Here is a 15,457-nt window from a genome sequence, read left to right as displayed (position 1 = left end):
CTAGATCCTATTGTGGGCCACAGTGACATAGCCAGGACCATGGAGAGAGACCATTGCTGAGGAGGTGGGAATGGCAAGTTCCAGACCAATCAGATGATCCTACATGACGAAGCTGCTCGTAAAGATGCAAGTCTGATGACAAACTCAGGATGATGAGTGAGTGATAGTGTTGTTATTTAATAGCCTGATAGGATATACCTACTGCCAACATTTTCATGTACACTGTTCCTATAGGACGCATTTGATTTTGTTTGGATGGTCCGGAAAGCTGTTTGAAACTTTTAAATAGTATGTTGAAGAGTGCGGCAGTAGACTACCATCATGTAGCAAGCTCTGACAAGGGCTCTAATGACCCGAGTATTTGACGTTATAGTCAGGGGTCATGTTATGGTGAAGTTGCTTGAGACTATTATAGCCATTGCCTTGGTTACATGTGCAGTGTTTGAAGACGTGCTTGTGTGTGTACAGTTATTATTGTTTGACCATAATTCGTAGTAAGTACTGTTCACGTGTTTTCCCCCTACTAGACCTGAGGATTTGTACCAACCAGGTGAGGTGGACTTTGACCCCAACGAGGAGAGCTTACTAGCGGAGCTCCACCTAGCAACCAGCGGTAGCAAAGCACCCGGAGTGGATCAGACAATGAGAAACTAATGCTGGAGAAGTGAGTGATAGCATGTCAGACAACTACACACATATTGGAGGTTTCTTTCTGAGAGCTTTGTTGACTTGTGTAGTCATCTGGTGTTGCAAACCTCCGATTTTATCGTATTTAATAGCATCTTTAATAGTGCTGCAATAATTATAGTGTGCTTAGATCAATAATAGTATTTATTTCAGGCCCAAATTGCAAATTGTACTTGAAAATAACCAGCTAAGCTATAACCTTCATAGTATGTGTTTGGACCTGTGCCACCACCTACTGTTTCATTATAATATTAGTGCAATAAAGTACGTGTCTATGATGTTATGCTAAAACTCCCTTCTCACCTCTAGTCTAGTTTTTTTTATTGCTCCCGTTACTTGCTGCTTAGCCAGATCATATATACTATTGTATAACACTCCTCTGGTTTCTATAGTTATTTATGTCAACAGCCGAGGGTAGCACTTCAGTGCTCTAGTTCTAATTGTAGATAGACTGATCGATTTGTCTTCTGTACTATTGTTTGATTTTTCTACCCCTCATCTTTTCTGGCCCCCAGTTATGCGGCCATTTTTCAGCCCGGCCAAGTGTTGAGGAGACAAGAAGAGGCACTGAGAATGGAGGTAGAGGTACAAAGTGTATTAGCTGGAAAATGCATTTGTGTCATACTTTGTAGAGTCCCTTAAAGTCATTCAAGGTCACCTATAGTGTGTCCTATTTGAAGGTGTGCAATGTACAATCATGTACGATCCCCCCCCACACACACACCTTTAGGCCTACTGTGCTGCTAAGAAATAGAGGGGCCTCACGTAAACTGGCCACTCAGTGTGACTATGATCATGTGACTCTTTAACCCGTCAGTTCCCGAGCCCCACCCCTCACTATCTGACTCGGAAGAGGAGATAGACTTTGGATTCTGGGAGAAGGCGTCCACCCTACCCTCGGACAAGACCCCAACCAAGGACCTGAACTTGTTATGAGACTGTTACATATTATTTTGTCTGTTTTTGTACTATTTTCTGGCAATGTAATTATGTATGTACCACTTCATGTCATCATAATAACTATAATTATATGCGATAAAATTCTGTTGCAACTCAACACGATAAAAATAATATCAATATCGTTATAAACTCATCGCACAATTAAAGAGAAGCAATTAACAAAATAACTAATTAGCACTTATAGAGAAGAAAACAGTTTGCAATTGAGCATAAATAAATGAATTTGCCTGTCCTCCGGCTACAATGACTTTATATGAGATAAAATTTATAATTATATTATGTGATAAAAATCTGTTGCAACTCAACATAATAATCAATATCGTTATAACTCATTGCACAATTAACAAAATAACTAATTAGCACTTATAGAGAAGAAATCCACAGTTTGAATAATAGTATAACTGTTGGTCTGTCCTCCGGCTACAATGACCTCTCCAATAGGAAGTACTGAGCATGTGCAGTTGTATCGTGCAGTAGGCAGGTCTCCCACTTTCACCCACCTCCTGGTGTTAGGCTGGTAGAGGTGGATCAATGAACTTGGGTTGAATCTGTCGTCCACTCCACCAACGGCTAATAGTGACCTCCAAATACTGAGAGGAGCTGACCACATGAGTGGTACTTCCTGTAAGGTCTGCCAGAGAGTGGGTGTGTCCAGGTTGGAAAGGTCCTTTGTAATGAGTTCATTGAGGTCGACGTGGTGCACTGTCTTGGTTACCGTCCCAGTGTGATCGAACCCTCCCATTAGGTAGAGGGTGTTTCCTATGAGAGTTGATTTCTGTCCTGATCGTGGGTTAGGTAGTGACTGAGCAATGTACCATCTTCTTGATGCCACGTCCAACACCGCCACAGAGGAGATACGTACTTTATCATCATGCCCACCAGCTACAATGATGTGGTTGTTGAAGGAGACAGCTGTTGAGGAATCACGAGCAATGTTCATTGGTGGGTACGGGTGAGTCCATTCCCCTGATTCAAACACTGCAAGCTGATTGGTGGGTTTCTTGTTTCTTGGATCACGTCCTCCCACCAGCACTAGTCGATTAGCGAGTGATGTCATAGCGAAGTACTTGGCAGTGTACTCTGTTAGTTTGGTCCATTGATCTTGCTCGAGCTTCATCACTGTACACCTGTCACGATCATTGTCTGCAAACCCTCCACCAACATACACCGTGTCACCGATAACAACACTCTGTACCGAGGTACCCATCTTGATTGGCATATCTTTTCCTCTTCTCCATTTCAGAGTGAGTGGAGGTCTCAACTCTCTGGGAGGGGGACCCTGAATAATGAATGAGTGTAATTAGGATAGTGTCTACTAACAAGCGAGTGTTACTTGTAGCAATAATTGCATGCACACTAAATCACTTTCTCTAATTAGCTTAAGAGGCCACGCCCACCAGTCTAATAGAATGTACAGTACGATTATAAGAGATCAAAGCTTCTACTATAGCTCTGCAATAATATAATGGTGCATTTTGTCTCACCTGTCTCTGCTGTTGAATGATGGCGTCTCTCCTGACCAGCTCAGCATCTTTGTGCCCAATTTGTTCCCTGTGTGCCTGTACAGGGGAACGTTGGTGGAAATCTTTGAATTAAAACACAGACGTGAATATCAGTAGTGGAAATTCTACAACAGAACGAGAACAAACAACAATTTCTGCTAAAGGAAGTACATAATTATAGGCACACTCAAACGGATGTGTAGTTACGGCTTAACATGATTTATACAATAGCATCAATTGTTGAGGTATAATACTATTGTTGGAATCTCATCGACACACTTAGCTACATGTACGCAAACAAATATCATTATTGTAGTATAATACTAGCGTATAAGAGTGTGTGCATTTGGTGACTACTATAATACCTGTAAGAGAGCGGCCCTCTCAACTAGAGCAGCCTCTCTCTGGGAAATGAGATCAGTGATCGTTGACTCTTGTTCACTGAGTTGTCTGTCCTTGTCAGCAATCACACCATCTTTGGTGGCAGCATTAGCACGGACACTATTCAATATCTGTATAAAGTGAAAAAAGGTTATCAACAAGCTAGCTTGTTGACTTATAATGAACAAGTAAAGTGGTTCTGCTGACCTGTTGCTGTCTAACCAGCTGAGTATCTTTGTCTGCTACTTGCTCATCTTTTTGTACCAGAAGTGCAGCGTTCTGTTCCAACTGGTATCCTTGCTGTTCAAGTTGATTGTCTTTTTGCACTAGAAGTGCATCTTTCTCAGTAAGTTGCTCATCTTTCTGTACTATTTGCTCATCTTTCCTCTCCAGTATCCTGTCTTTCTGGACCACCTCTCTCTGAGAACAGAGTACAGCATGCAGTGTCAGACCCTTGCACCCACTAGCTCACTGGACTGGACTCACCTGTAGAGCCTCTATCCTCTTCTCCTTTGCCCTGAGGGTCCTGGCAGTCTTCACTCGTGCAATGTCCAGCTGAAGCAGTCCTCCGTCCATCTCCCTCCCCACCTCCTCCAGAGACGAGAGGAGCTCAGCGGTGGTTGGTCTTCTCTCTGGGGTGTTGGCCAGACACTCCCTCACCAGACCAAACAAAGGGTGCTCACGTCCACCCGCCAGACTCCTCTCAAGGAGAGCCGTGTAGGGACCTCGACGCTCAAACTCTGAGCGAGCCAGGAGGTGGTCTGGGTTGTTGGGGTCGCTGTACGTGGGGGCAAGGAGATCTCCTGGAAACACCTAGTCCAATGACACAAGTGGAGGAACATGTTAATACTGACTGTCATGATTGTTTTTATGTATGTCTGTATGTATGGAGAAAATGAGTGCACGTATATTCACAATCATACATACAAAATGCATTTGCTGAAAGTCAACAATATTAAAGGGGGATCTCCCCAACACATACAACCACAATACTAATAAGGTAATTCACTGCATGAATGGTCACCAGGAATCTAACCTATGAATATCATTAACTACACACATACTTGTGTGAGTGCAAACAACTGCAGCACTCCGAAAGAGAAGACGTCTAGACTGGGTCCGTACACACTGTGGCCTCTGTCAGAGAGGGCCTCGGGCGGCATGTACACCAGTGTCCCAGGAAACCTCGTCAGAGTCCTGGCCAGTCGACCAGGCTCCAGATTCACGATACGAGAGTTACCAAAGTCTGTGATCTTGGCTCTCAGAGATGCCGTCAGTAGGACGTTCCTGGCAGTGAGGTCACGATGGACCACGGATTCACGATGCAGGTGGAGCAGCCCTCGAGCCACACAGACCAGAATGTACTGGGTGACAGAGAGGGGGATGTTGGGGGTGGACTCCAGGAGATCGTCCAGACTTGAGTCTAGCCTCTCCATGACCAGGAGGGGCAGTCGAGAGCCAGTAACGAAACACAGCCCAATAAACTGGGTGATGTTGGGGTGACGGATGCGAGCCATGAGTCGACACTCTCGGTGGTAGTTCCCAGCTAGGTTGGCCACTCCACCACGCTCGTCCGTCTCCAGGAGAACCTCGTGGATCTTCTTGGCTGCATACACTTCACCATTGATCATCACCTGTGCATGGAGGCAGTCACACTTGAATAGCTAGCAGATACACTAGAGACAGTGCACAGAAACAGAGCATGCAGTGACTGACCTCTTGAACAGAGCCATAGGAGCCAGTTCCTAGAACTCTCTCCTCTCCAAAGTGCTCCACATTCTCCAGCACAAACTCCCTCAAGTCAGCATCATCTCGCAAAGAAAACATTGGTAGTTAAGTACGTTGACTCAGAGATAAAGTAAGGAAAGGGATTGGCAACGGTCGAAAAAATGTGACTATCCTTGATGCGCTACGTCATCGACTTTTTTTCATCTTTTGTAGCCTCCATTTATAGCTAAAAGTAAAAAAACATGCTTAAGAAAATCAAAATCAAGAATTTATGCAGCCTAGTTGATCAACAGAGACACAACAAAACAAGATATGTAGGTAAAACATCATAGGCTTACAGTAGCCTCGGTCCCAGGCCGATTTTTTTTTAATAGAACGAAGTTGAAAAATACGGCCTGGTATTGATTGTATCTGGGCGTGGCAGGAACGGGAAACTAAAGCAGAGATTCTTCACATTTTGTTTCCTGCTTTTTTTCTGTAATACTAAAGGTGTACGTAGCTCTTTAACTACTTTATTTATTTTACTAACGACCACTTGTGGTGGAGTGTCTTTATATTTAACTGTTACCTGTACATGGTATAATTATGATTGAAATGATGACATTTTATTCTTACCTCGATCTCTTCTTTGGAAGCCATTGTTATTATAACTTATGGCCATGTGGATATTGCACATGGCCTGGAATGAGCATGTTTTGTTGGTTTATGTGCGTGTACAAGAGCTGAGTTCTTATCATTTTCAAACTAGGCGCCATTTTGTTCGCAATGATTTTACTTCCGGCCTGCTACTTTCCTTTTATACCGCAGCGGAGGCTGCATGATCGCGATTGCTTGCAACGAACGCGTACTGTTTATAAACGCGACATTCTCGTTTAAAAGGGGCACAAACTAATATAACACTTTCTCGTCTTTTACAGCCTCCATTTTAGCATTTTTGGTAAAAAACATACAAAAGAGATTTAACCAAGGAAATGTATGCAGGCAAGTTCGTCAACATAGACACAAATAAGCAGGATCTGTAGGCAAAACATCATTTGGCTACGGCAGTGCTTCTTAAAAGGGGGCACAGACCAATAATAACTAGTTTTCAAGCTCTAGAGCACCACAGTCAATTCTTCCACGCTTGGACTTCACTTTAAATAAAGCACAGGACACGTGTAGATTTACTATACGCAATCTAAAGTCTCATGAGACTAATAACTAACTAAAAGTAATATTACTTCGTTTCGCGGGCGTTGTGCCGGGAAATAATGCGCATCAAGGATGGTTGAGAGGAAGTCAATATGAAATAAATGTGAAATGATCACGTGAGTTACTCCCGTTGCCAATCCCTCTATTACTCTATCTCTGGTTGACTCAGCTAGCTAGCTACAAGATGTACAAGATACGCCCTTTTTCCCATTCCAATGTCCAATCGCATGCGATATGCAATAACAGCTGAATCAGCAAACCACGTGGTCACCCAGCACCCCACCGGCACCCCACGTCCACAGAACATGGAGCAAGTGGCTAACTATTGTGTCAGTGTTAGGTGGAGGCTTTGTCCAGTCCTATAATTTGTGGGCCACAGTGACATAGCCAGGACCATGGAGAGAGACCATTGCTGAGGAGGTGGGAATGGCAAGTTCCTGACCAATCAGATGATCCTACATGACGAAGCTGCTCGTAAAGATGCAAGTCTGATGACAAACTCAGGATGATGAGTGAGTGATAGTGTTGTTATTTAATAGCCTGATAGGATATACCTACTGCCAACATTTTCATGTTCACTGTACCCAAATATTGTATTTGGATGGTCCGGAAAAACTGTTGTAAACTAGTAAATAGTATGTAGAGGAGCCTACGCACGCGAGGGACTGGCAAACTGCCTATCAGTCACTCGTCTCAGCTGCAACGAGCATTGCAGCCTATCAGATTGCTCAACGTCATATTAGCCCTGTAATTGTAACCGCACTTACACTTCAGGGGATTCAATACATTCCATAGTAGCTAAATCTCATAGCAAAATATAACCACATTATCTATAATGATATTCATGTTTGCTAGTGTCATAATTATGATCCATATATTCCGCTGAGACGAGTGACTGATAAGCAGTTTGCCATTCGCTCACGCTACGCGCCAGTCTACCTTTTTAATATCCTCGAAATATACCTGCTATATACGGTTTCTTCTTTATAGTGCATAGTGTGCTTAAATCAATATGAAATTCATGCCCAAATTGTTGAAAATGAGCGTGGACAATATTTAAATAACACGCATAGTTTAGTACATGTATGTGTATTTGTATGTGTACATGTACTGAGTTTGCAATTCCTCAGGGCCATGTTCAAGCTGAACCCCAATGCAAAGACGTCAAGTTCAACCTGAATGCCCAAAAGTTCAAACCTCCGAGAGCAAGCTTCTCTCCAGTGGTCACTGCCTCCTCCACACCTCTCCGGTAAATGCAATCATATTATAATTGTGAAATAGCTTTTCCCGAATTTCAAATGTCAAAATGTGCATACCCCCAGGCCATAATAATCTGTCTTTGAGCTCGTGCATGCATGAACAATCTGCCATGATGATCTTAGTATTAGCATTGTACATGTACGGGATTGATCCCCATCCAGAACTACGAAACTAGCTGGCAAAAAGGACATCTAATTATTATTGCATATTGAGAATGCATTTTCAGTTGGTTGTATAATTGTTGCTTAGCAGTGGACTTTATAAATGCTCTGTAGTACCCAAAAGGACAACTCCCCTAGAAGTGTCCTACTGGAATCAACATTAGGAGTTTTCACACTTTTTGTGTTTGGCCAGAGCCATTTGTTTATGCACAAGTCATGTTTCTGCCTGACAGGGCCTTTGGGCCGTAGCCTTGGGCCTTATCTGAGACCATGTTGGAGTCAAAGCTCCGTTCTGCAAATTGTGATTATGCTTATTTATATGCGTTTGTTAATTGTTAGTTCTAATTTGTGGTTCACGTGCCTGTGTCCATGAATAACTATTTGAACACGTCATAAAATGCAATTCATAGGACAGGAATGTTGCCACCAACTAGTGTGGGCCCTGTTTTAGTACTCCTATAAAGGCTAGAGTATTGGTTATTGTACCCGTAGAAACTGGATTATTAGCGCTGACTCGATTATAAGCCCAATGCTTAACTGCAAGTTTTGATTAAGGTCATCTGTATTCTCTCATATCATAATCGAATTATTGATTTTACTAGTTACCCTCGTTTCTCTGCACACACGCAAACACACGCCCCCTCACTCACCCCTGCCACAGAGACAAGGCGACTGTCGAGTCCTCAGCCTCTGCCCTACAAGAGCAAAATAATCCCGTTTCTGCTTGTGTCACCAAACTGGAGGTAAAAGTTTACGTAAGGACTTTGAGAAGGAGCGGGAAAATGAGTACAAAGAGAAGTACCTCTCGCTATTAGGTAAAGGTCCTGTAATTTACTTACTGTTATTATAACGTGTTATGTTAGGTAAGATCTTAGTATTATAGGAGCATACTTGGTAAAGGTCATCGTGTAGTATTTTGTAAAAACAGTCATCATAATCCTTAGTTTTGTATAATACCGTAATTATAGCGGCTCTTGGGCTATCAGAAATGCTCATGGGTTCTAATATTCACGTTTCAATGTTGGGAAACCACACCCATCAATAGCTTTATCCCAGTTTTAATGTTCACGTTAGCTGCTCTGCCCCGAAAAACGTGAAATGTTGCACCTCACGGCTACGGTACATGCTAACACTTTATATCACTATACAACCACTTGAATGCAGATAAAGCACAGTCACTCTCTTTATTGTCTCCCAAGAAGTTAAGTAGCTAACTGTTCTCTGTTGCACAGAATGAGTGCTGACTCGGCTCTGTTTAAGTCCATGCAAGAGCAAGAAATCAAAGTGGCTCGACTAGTGAGTTGTGTCACGTCAGTTAGTGTGTAGAGTTGTAGTGAACGATACACCTGTACATACGTTTTCTTGCAATTGCCTACTTAATCTTGTCACTCTTATAAATTATAGAGTACAGCGCTACTGTTTTACTGTTTCACTGTTTCACTGGAAGTATAATTATATAGTGCAATAAAGTACGTGTCTATGATTCTACTAAAACTCCTTTCTCAAAAGTTTCAGCCTATAGTCTAGTTACTCCCGTTACTTGCTTAGCCAGATCATACATACTATTGTATAACACTTTGATTATTTGTGTGGGTAGGCACTTCATGTGTTGTGTGTGGTGTCCCTTTTATCATAGTTGAGCCATTTTGCTTTTAGCCAGTATAAATTATAGCTACTATTATCATGTGATTTCCTCACCCCTTACTTCCTAAGCCCTCAAACTTCTATTTAGTACGACTATGACCATGTGACTCTTTAACCCCTCAGTTCCCGAGCCCCATCCCTCACTACCTGACTCGGAAGAGGAGATAGACTTTGTATTCTGGGAGAAGGCGTCCACCCTACCCTCGGACAAGACCCCAACCAAGGACCTGAACTTGTTATGAGACTGTTAAATATTATTTTGTCTGTTTTTATACTATTTTTTGGCAATGTAATTATGTATGTACCACTTCATGTCATCATAATAACTATAATTATATGCGATAAAATTCTGTTGCAACTTAATTTTCTCAACATGATAAAAAATATTGTTATAAACTCATCGCACAATTAAAGAGAAACAATTAACAAAATAACTAATTAGCATTTATAGAGAAAAAATCAACAGTTTGAATATAAACAAATGAATATGTCTGTCCTCCGGCTACAATGACCTCTCCACTAGGAAGTACTGAGCATGTGCAGTAGTATCGTCCAGTAGGCAGGTCTCCCACTTTCACCCACCTCCTGGTGTCAGGCTGGTAGAGGTGGATCGATGAACTTGGGTTGACACTGTCGTCCGCTCCACCAACGGCTAATAGTGACCTCCCAATACTGAGAGGAGCTGACCGCACGAGTGGTACTTCCTGTAAGGTCTGCCAGAGAGTGGGTGTGTCCAGGTTGGAAAGGGCTTTTGCAATGAGTTCATTGAGGTCGACGTGGTGCACTGTCTTCATAGTAGTGTGATCCCACCCTCCCATTAGGTAGAAGGTGTTTCCTATGAGAGTCGATTTCAGATCTGATCGTGGGTTAGGTAGTGACTGAGCAATGTACCATCTTCTTGATGCCACGTCCAACACCTCCACAGAGGAGGAGGTACGTTCTTTATCATCATACCCACCAGCTACAATGATATGGTTGTTGAAGGAGACAGCTGTTGAGGAAGAACGAGCAATGTTCATTGATGGGTACGGGTGAGTCCATTCCCCTGATTCAAACACTGCAAGCTGATTGGTACGTTTGTTGTTTTTTGGATCAATTCCTCCCACCAGCACTAGTCGATTAGCGAGTGATGTCATAGCGAACCTATAGGCAGTGTACTCTGGTAGTTTGGTCCATTGATCTTGCTCGAGCTTCATCACTGTACACCTGTCACGATCATTGTCTGCACTACCTCCACCAACATACACCGTGTCACCGATAACAACACTCTGTACCGAGGTACCCATCTTGATTGGCATGTATTTTCTTCTTCTCCATTTCAGAGTGAGTGGAGGTCTCAACTCTCTGGGAGGGGGACCCTGAATAATGAATGAGTGTAATTAGGATAGTGTCTACTAACAAGCGAGTGTTACTTGTAGCAATAATTGCATGCACACTAAATCACTTTCTCTAATTAGCTTAAGAGGCCACGCCCACCAGTCTAATAGAATGTACAGTACGATTATAAGAGATCAAAGCTTCTACTATAGCTCTGCAATAATATAATGGTGCATTTTGTCTCACCTGTCTCCGCTGTTGAATGATGGCGTCTCTCCTGACCAGCTCAGCATCTTTGTGCCCAATCTGTTCCCTGTGTGCCTGTACAGGGGAACGTTGGTGGAAATCTTTGAATTAAAACACAGACGTGAATAACAGTAGTGGAAATTCTACAACAGAACGAGAACAAACAACAATTTCTGCTAAAGGAAGTACATAATTATAGGCACACTCAAACGGATGTGTATTTAGCAGCTTAACATGATTTATACAATAGCATCAATTGTTGAGGTATACTACTATTGTTGGAATCTCATCGACACACTTAGCTACATGTACGCAAACAAATATCATTATTGTAGTATAATACTAGCGTATAAGAGTGTGTGCATTTGGTGACTACTATAATACCTGTAAGAGAGCGGCCCTCTCAACTAGAGCAGCCTCTCTCTGGGAAATGAGATCAGTGATCGTTGACTCTTGTTCACTGAGTTGTCTGTCCTTGTCAGCAATCACACCATCTTTGGTGGCAGCATTAGCACGGACACTATTCAATATCTGTATAAAGTGAAAAAAGGTTATCAACAAGCTAGCTTGTTGACTTATAATGAACAAGTAAAGTGGTTCTGCTGACCTGTTGCTGTCTAATCAGCTGAGTATCTTTGTCTGCTACTTGCTCATCTTTTTGTACCAGAAGTGCAGCGTTCTGTTCCAACTGGTATCCTTGCTGTTCAAGTTGATTGTCTTTTTGCACTAGAAGTGCATCTTTCTCAGTAAGTTGCTCATCTTTCCTCTCCAGTATCCTGTCTTTCTGGACCACCTCTCTCTGAGAACAGAGTACAGCATGCAGTGTCAGACCCTTGCACCCACTAGCTCACTGGACTGGACTCACCTGTAGAGCCTCTATCCTCTTCTCCTTTGCCCTGAGGGTCCTGGCAGTCTTCACTCGTGCAATGTCCAGCTGAAGCAGTCCTCCGTCCATCTCCCTCCCCACCTCCTCCAGAGACGAGAGGAGCTCAGCGGTGGTCGGTCTTCTCTCTGGGGTGTTGGCCAGACACTCCCTCACCAGACCAAACAAAGGGTGCTCTCGTCCACCCGCCAGACTCCTCTCAAGGAGAGCCGTGTAGGGACCTCGACGCTCAAACTCTGAGCGAGCCAGGAGGTGGTCTGGGTTGTTGGGGTCGCTGTACGTGGGGGCAAGGAGATCTCCTGGAAACACCTAGTCCAATGACACGAGTGGAAGAACATGTGAATACTGACTGTCATGATTGTTTTTATGTATGTCTGTATGTATGGAGAAAACGAGTGCACGTATATTCACAATCATACATACAAAATGCATTAATTTGCTGAAGGTCACCAATATTAAAGGGGGATCTCCCCAACACATACAACCACAATACTTATAAGGTAATTCACTGCATGAATGGTCACCAGGAATCTAACCTATGAATATCATTAACTACACATACTTGTGTGAGTGCAAACAAATGCAGCACTCCGAAAGAGAAGACGTCCAGACTGGGTCCATACACACTGTGGCCTCTGTCAGAGAGGGCCTCGGGCGGCATGTACACCAGTGTCCCAGGAAACCTCGTCAGAGTCCTGGCCAGTCGACCAGGCTCTAGATTCACGATACGAGAGTTACCAAAGTCTGTGATCTTGGCTCTCAGAGATGCCGTCAGCAGGACGTTCCTGGCAGTGAGGTCACGATGGACCACGGACTCACAATGCAGGTGGAGCAGCCCTCGAGCCACACAGACCAGAACGTACTGGGTGACAGAGAGGGGTATGTTGGGGGTGGACTCCAGGAGATCGTCCAGACTTGAGTCCAACCTCTCCATGACCAGGAGGGGCAGTCGAGAGCCAGCCACAAAACACAGCCCAATGAACTGGGTGATGTTGGGGTGACGGATGCGAGCCATGAGTCGACACTCTCGGCGGTAGTTCCCAGCTAGGTTGGCCACTCCACCACGCTCGTCCGTCTCCAGGAGAACCTCGTGGATCTTCTTGGCTGCATACACCTCACCATTGATCATCACCTGTGCATGGAGGCAGTCACACTTGAATAGCTAGCAGATACACTAGAGACAGTGCACAGAAACAGAGCATGCAGTGACTGACCTCTTGAACAGAGCCATAGGAGCCAGTTCCTAGAACTCTCTCCTCTCCAAAGTGCTCCACATTCTCCAGCACAAACTCCCTCAAGTCAGCATCATCTCGCAAAGAAAACATTGCTTTTGCAGCTAGCTAGCTACAGACATAGACCTTTGCAGAGTTCTTGCAACTCGACGTCTAAAGCGGAAGTTACCGTCACGTGATATTCATGTACATTAAAGCCACACAACATCACGTGAGCCCAACATTGCTGAGTGAGGCAAGTTTTTTACATTGAGTTCTCAAGATGCATCACTAAATTACTTGTTACTAGTTATTCAGAATAGGATTGTAGCTTCCCAGTATTATATGAAGTGGCTTGCCCCAGCCTGCCCGCTCATTTTGTGTTGCTGCAAGCTGTTGAGAGTCTAGTCATAGACAGTAAAAGCTTGAAGCTAAGCCTTAGCTCCAGCTGGATATAATTTTAGTTCTGTGACACAGGCTGTGTGACCATAGATAGTAGAGGAAGGGGATTGGAAACGGGATCACGTGAGCTTATGCTTGCAATGTAAGGCCTCTGGGACCGTGCGCGTGGCAACCTATGACACCTTGAGGTGTGATTTTACTGGTTTTGAGGTGAAGAGAAGAAGCAAATGAGAGGATACTAGGTAAGTACCGTATTCATCTGAATTACCGGGACACAAAAAAATAATTACGGCTTGCAGTGTCCCTTGGAATAGAGCAAGAAAAATTACGTTAAAGTCGAAGTGTCCCTTGTATTAGGGTGTCCCGTAGTAATTAGAACGAATATTTCCCCATTTAAGGTATGTACAAGGCCTCGATTCCAGGCCGAGGCTAGCTCTGCAGCTAAAATGTCTTTCGTGCAGTTTAGAAGCTGTGTACGCGGGTTCCATGTCTACAAAGGTGTCTTCAACCGTCAGTGACATATTACGGTGCCAGAGAGTAGAATCCAGAGAGTTTCTAAGAGTTTTGAGTCTCTATCGAGCTAACATGCTCTTTTTCGTTCTAATTAGATCGGGACGTCTAAAAATATTTACATTTCCCGTTGTTCCTTGATATAGAATGAAAAAAATTACGTAAGTCCGAAGCGTCCCTTAGAATAGAGTGTCCCGGTAATTCGGGTGAATACGGTAAATGTATAAATAGCCCTAAAATTTGTCTTGAGGCATGGCTAGGTACAAAATGAAACATTATTACTAGCTAGAAGACTGAAGTCATGTTCACTCTTGGTAGCACACAAAATTTGAAGATTTTACAACACTTAGCTTCTTCTTTTTATTTGTGGGGTAAGAACTGACAAATGAATTGCATCTATTGTAAATGAATGGTCACAGTAGTAGTATATGATGGTATTTTATTGCTTCAGCTATATATTGGAAGTGGGGATATCATACTTCTTGACTTATTGACTGATTTGTTGATTTCCACTAGCCATCTTTGCGGGGTAGCATCTCCATAACTAAGCTGAGTTTATATTTGAGACTCGGCAATATTAAAGATCAATGTCCATATTATTGCTTCCAATCCATTAGATTTTGAAAATCACTATTCATGCTCTGATTTTGTCACCGCAGTGTCGATGTGTGGCAAGAACTTGGACTGAGAAATCACTGGAAGAACATTGATAATTCATGTATAATTATGTTTAGACCATGCTTATACCTTATATTGATTGTTCATTGTTGTCTATGCATGATCATAAGCTTGCTTTAAGCTTTTAGTTTAGCATAAACTGCCATTAGTGCACAAAAAGTTTATTGCAAGCTCAGCACTTCAAGTTGCATCCATGGTCGCGGCTATAATTGAGATTGTAGCAAGGACGGTCCGTGTGAAATAGTGCTAATTGCCTGTGTTTCCAATCCCCTTCCTCTACTATCTATGGTGTAACTCACAAAACGATTGGAAATACTCATCAGCTAGCTAGCTGTTCATGTTCAAAGCCTTCCTCCTATATAGGTCGAATTTTTCCCAGTTTAACAAAATTAATAGGCTTTATTGGAGAAAAATTGGTTAGGAATGAGCCAGAATTCAATCTTGTTATGTAATGGTTCACGTGACAGGCACTTCCGCTCTAGACATCGAGTTGCAAGAACTGCAATGGTCTGTACAGCGGTTTTCAGAGTTCTTGCATCTCCAATGTCTAGAGCGGAAGTACCTGTCACGTGAACCGTTACGTAACAAGATTGAAGTCTAGCTTCATTCTAAACCGATTTTTTCCCAATACATGATTTGGGAGAAAATCAACCTTGGAAATAGCCTAGCCTTTGCAAGCCTTTTGCATCACCACTG

The 15,457-nt window shown here is 43.1% G+C and overlaps 2 protein-coding genes and 3 long non-coding RNA genes across 6 annotated transcripts; 3 read left to right on the top strand and 2 right to left on the bottom strand.

Annotated features, from left to right (window-relative positions):
• Window positions 1–188: 188 nt before the first annotated feature.
• On the top strand, window positions 189–1,716 carry LOC135352354 (uncharacterized). Of its 2 annotated transcripts, XR_010399758.1 has the most exons (3): window positions 189–664; window positions 1,203–1,272; window positions 1,418–1,716. It is a non-coding gene; the product is annotated as an uncharacterized LOC135352354 (long non-coding RNA). The 2 variants fall into 2 exon arrangements; XR_010399757.1 differs by having other exon boundaries at window positions 189–1,272.
• Window positions 1,717–1,799: 83 nt separating this feature from the next.
• Window positions 1,800–5,608, bottom strand: LOC135352311 (uncharacterized). The gene is made up of 7 exons (XM_064551476.1): window positions 5,247–5,608; window positions 4,595–5,164; window positions 4,017–4,343; window positions 3,738–3,950; window positions 3,515–3,661; window positions 3,132–3,206; window positions 1,800–2,926 (listed from the first exon to the last, which is right to left on the bottom strand). Exons 1-7 carry the CDS (start codon window positions 5,355–5,357, stop codon window positions 2,000–2,002), a joined length of 2,370 nt encoding a protein of 789 aa, XP_064407546.1. The 5' UTR covers window positions 5,358–5,608; the 3' UTR covers window positions 1,800–1,999.
• Window positions 5,609–6,607: 999 nt separating this feature from the next.
• Window positions 6,608–8,707, top strand: LOC135352349 (uncharacterized). The gene is made up of 3 exons (XR_010399750.1): window positions 6,608–6,961; window positions 7,580–7,698; window positions 8,534–8,707. It is a non-coding gene; the product is annotated as an uncharacterized LOC135352349 (long non-coding RNA).
• Window positions 8,708–9,888: 1,181 nt separating this feature from the next.
• Window positions 9,889–13,375, bottom strand: LOC135352312 (uncharacterized). The gene is made up of 7 exons (XM_064551477.1): window positions 13,175–13,375; window positions 12,523–13,092; window positions 11,943–12,269; window positions 11,685–11,876; window positions 11,462–11,608; window positions 11,078–11,152; window positions 9,889–10,872 (listed from the first exon to the last, which is right to left on the bottom strand). Exons 1-7 carry the CDS (start codon window positions 13,283–13,285, stop codon window positions 9,949–9,951), a joined length of 2,346 nt encoding a protein of 781 aa, XP_064407547.1. The 5' UTR covers window positions 13,286–13,375; the 3' UTR covers window positions 9,889–9,948.
• A 300-nt stretch (window positions 13,376–13,675) lies between these two features.
• On the top strand, window positions 13,676–14,855 carry LOC135352355 (uncharacterized). Its single transcript, XR_010399759.1, has 2 exons — window positions 13,676–13,815; window positions 14,535–14,855. It is a non-coding gene; the product is annotated as an uncharacterized LOC135352355 (long non-coding RNA).
• The last annotated feature ends 602 nt before the right edge of the window (window positions 14,856–15,457 follow it).

The sequence above is a fragment of the Halichondria panicea genome, chromosome 1 (genome assembly GCF_963675165.1).
Source record: "Halichondria panicea chromosome 1, odHalPani1.1, whole genome shotgun sequence".
Taxonomy (NCBI): Eukaryota; Metazoa; Porifera; class Demospongiae; order Suberitida; family Halichondriidae; genus Halichondria; species Halichondria panicea.
The sequence above is the reverse complement of the archived record's forward strand: the minus strand, read 5'-3'. Positions and strand labels throughout refer to the sequence as shown.

Coding starts and splice junctions, on each gene's coding strand:
- LOC135352311 (XM_064551476.1), bottom strand. CDS start 5,357: ATGTTTTCTTTGCGAGATGATGCTGACTTGAGGGAGTTTGTGCTGGAG. Junction 3,662..3,737: donor AGCTGGTTAGACAGCAACAG/GTCAGCAGAACC, acceptor CACTTTATACAG/ATATTGAATAGTGTCCGTGC. Junction 2,927..3,131: donor TCATTCAACAGCAGAGACAG/GTGAGACAAAAT, acceptor TTCATTATTCAG/GGTCCCCCTCCCAGAGAGTT.
- LOC135352312 (XM_064551477.1), bottom strand. CDS start 13,285: ATGTTTTCTTTGCGAGATGATGCTGACTTGAGGGAGTTTGTGCTGGAG. Junction 13,093..13,174: donor CCTATGGCTCTGTTCAAGAG/GTCAGTCACTGC, acceptor CTCCATGCACAG/GTGATGATCAATGGTGAGGT. Junction 10,873..11,077: donor TCATTCAACAGCGGAGACAG/GTGAGACAAAAT, acceptor TTCATTATTCAG/GGTCCCCCTCCCAGAGAGTT.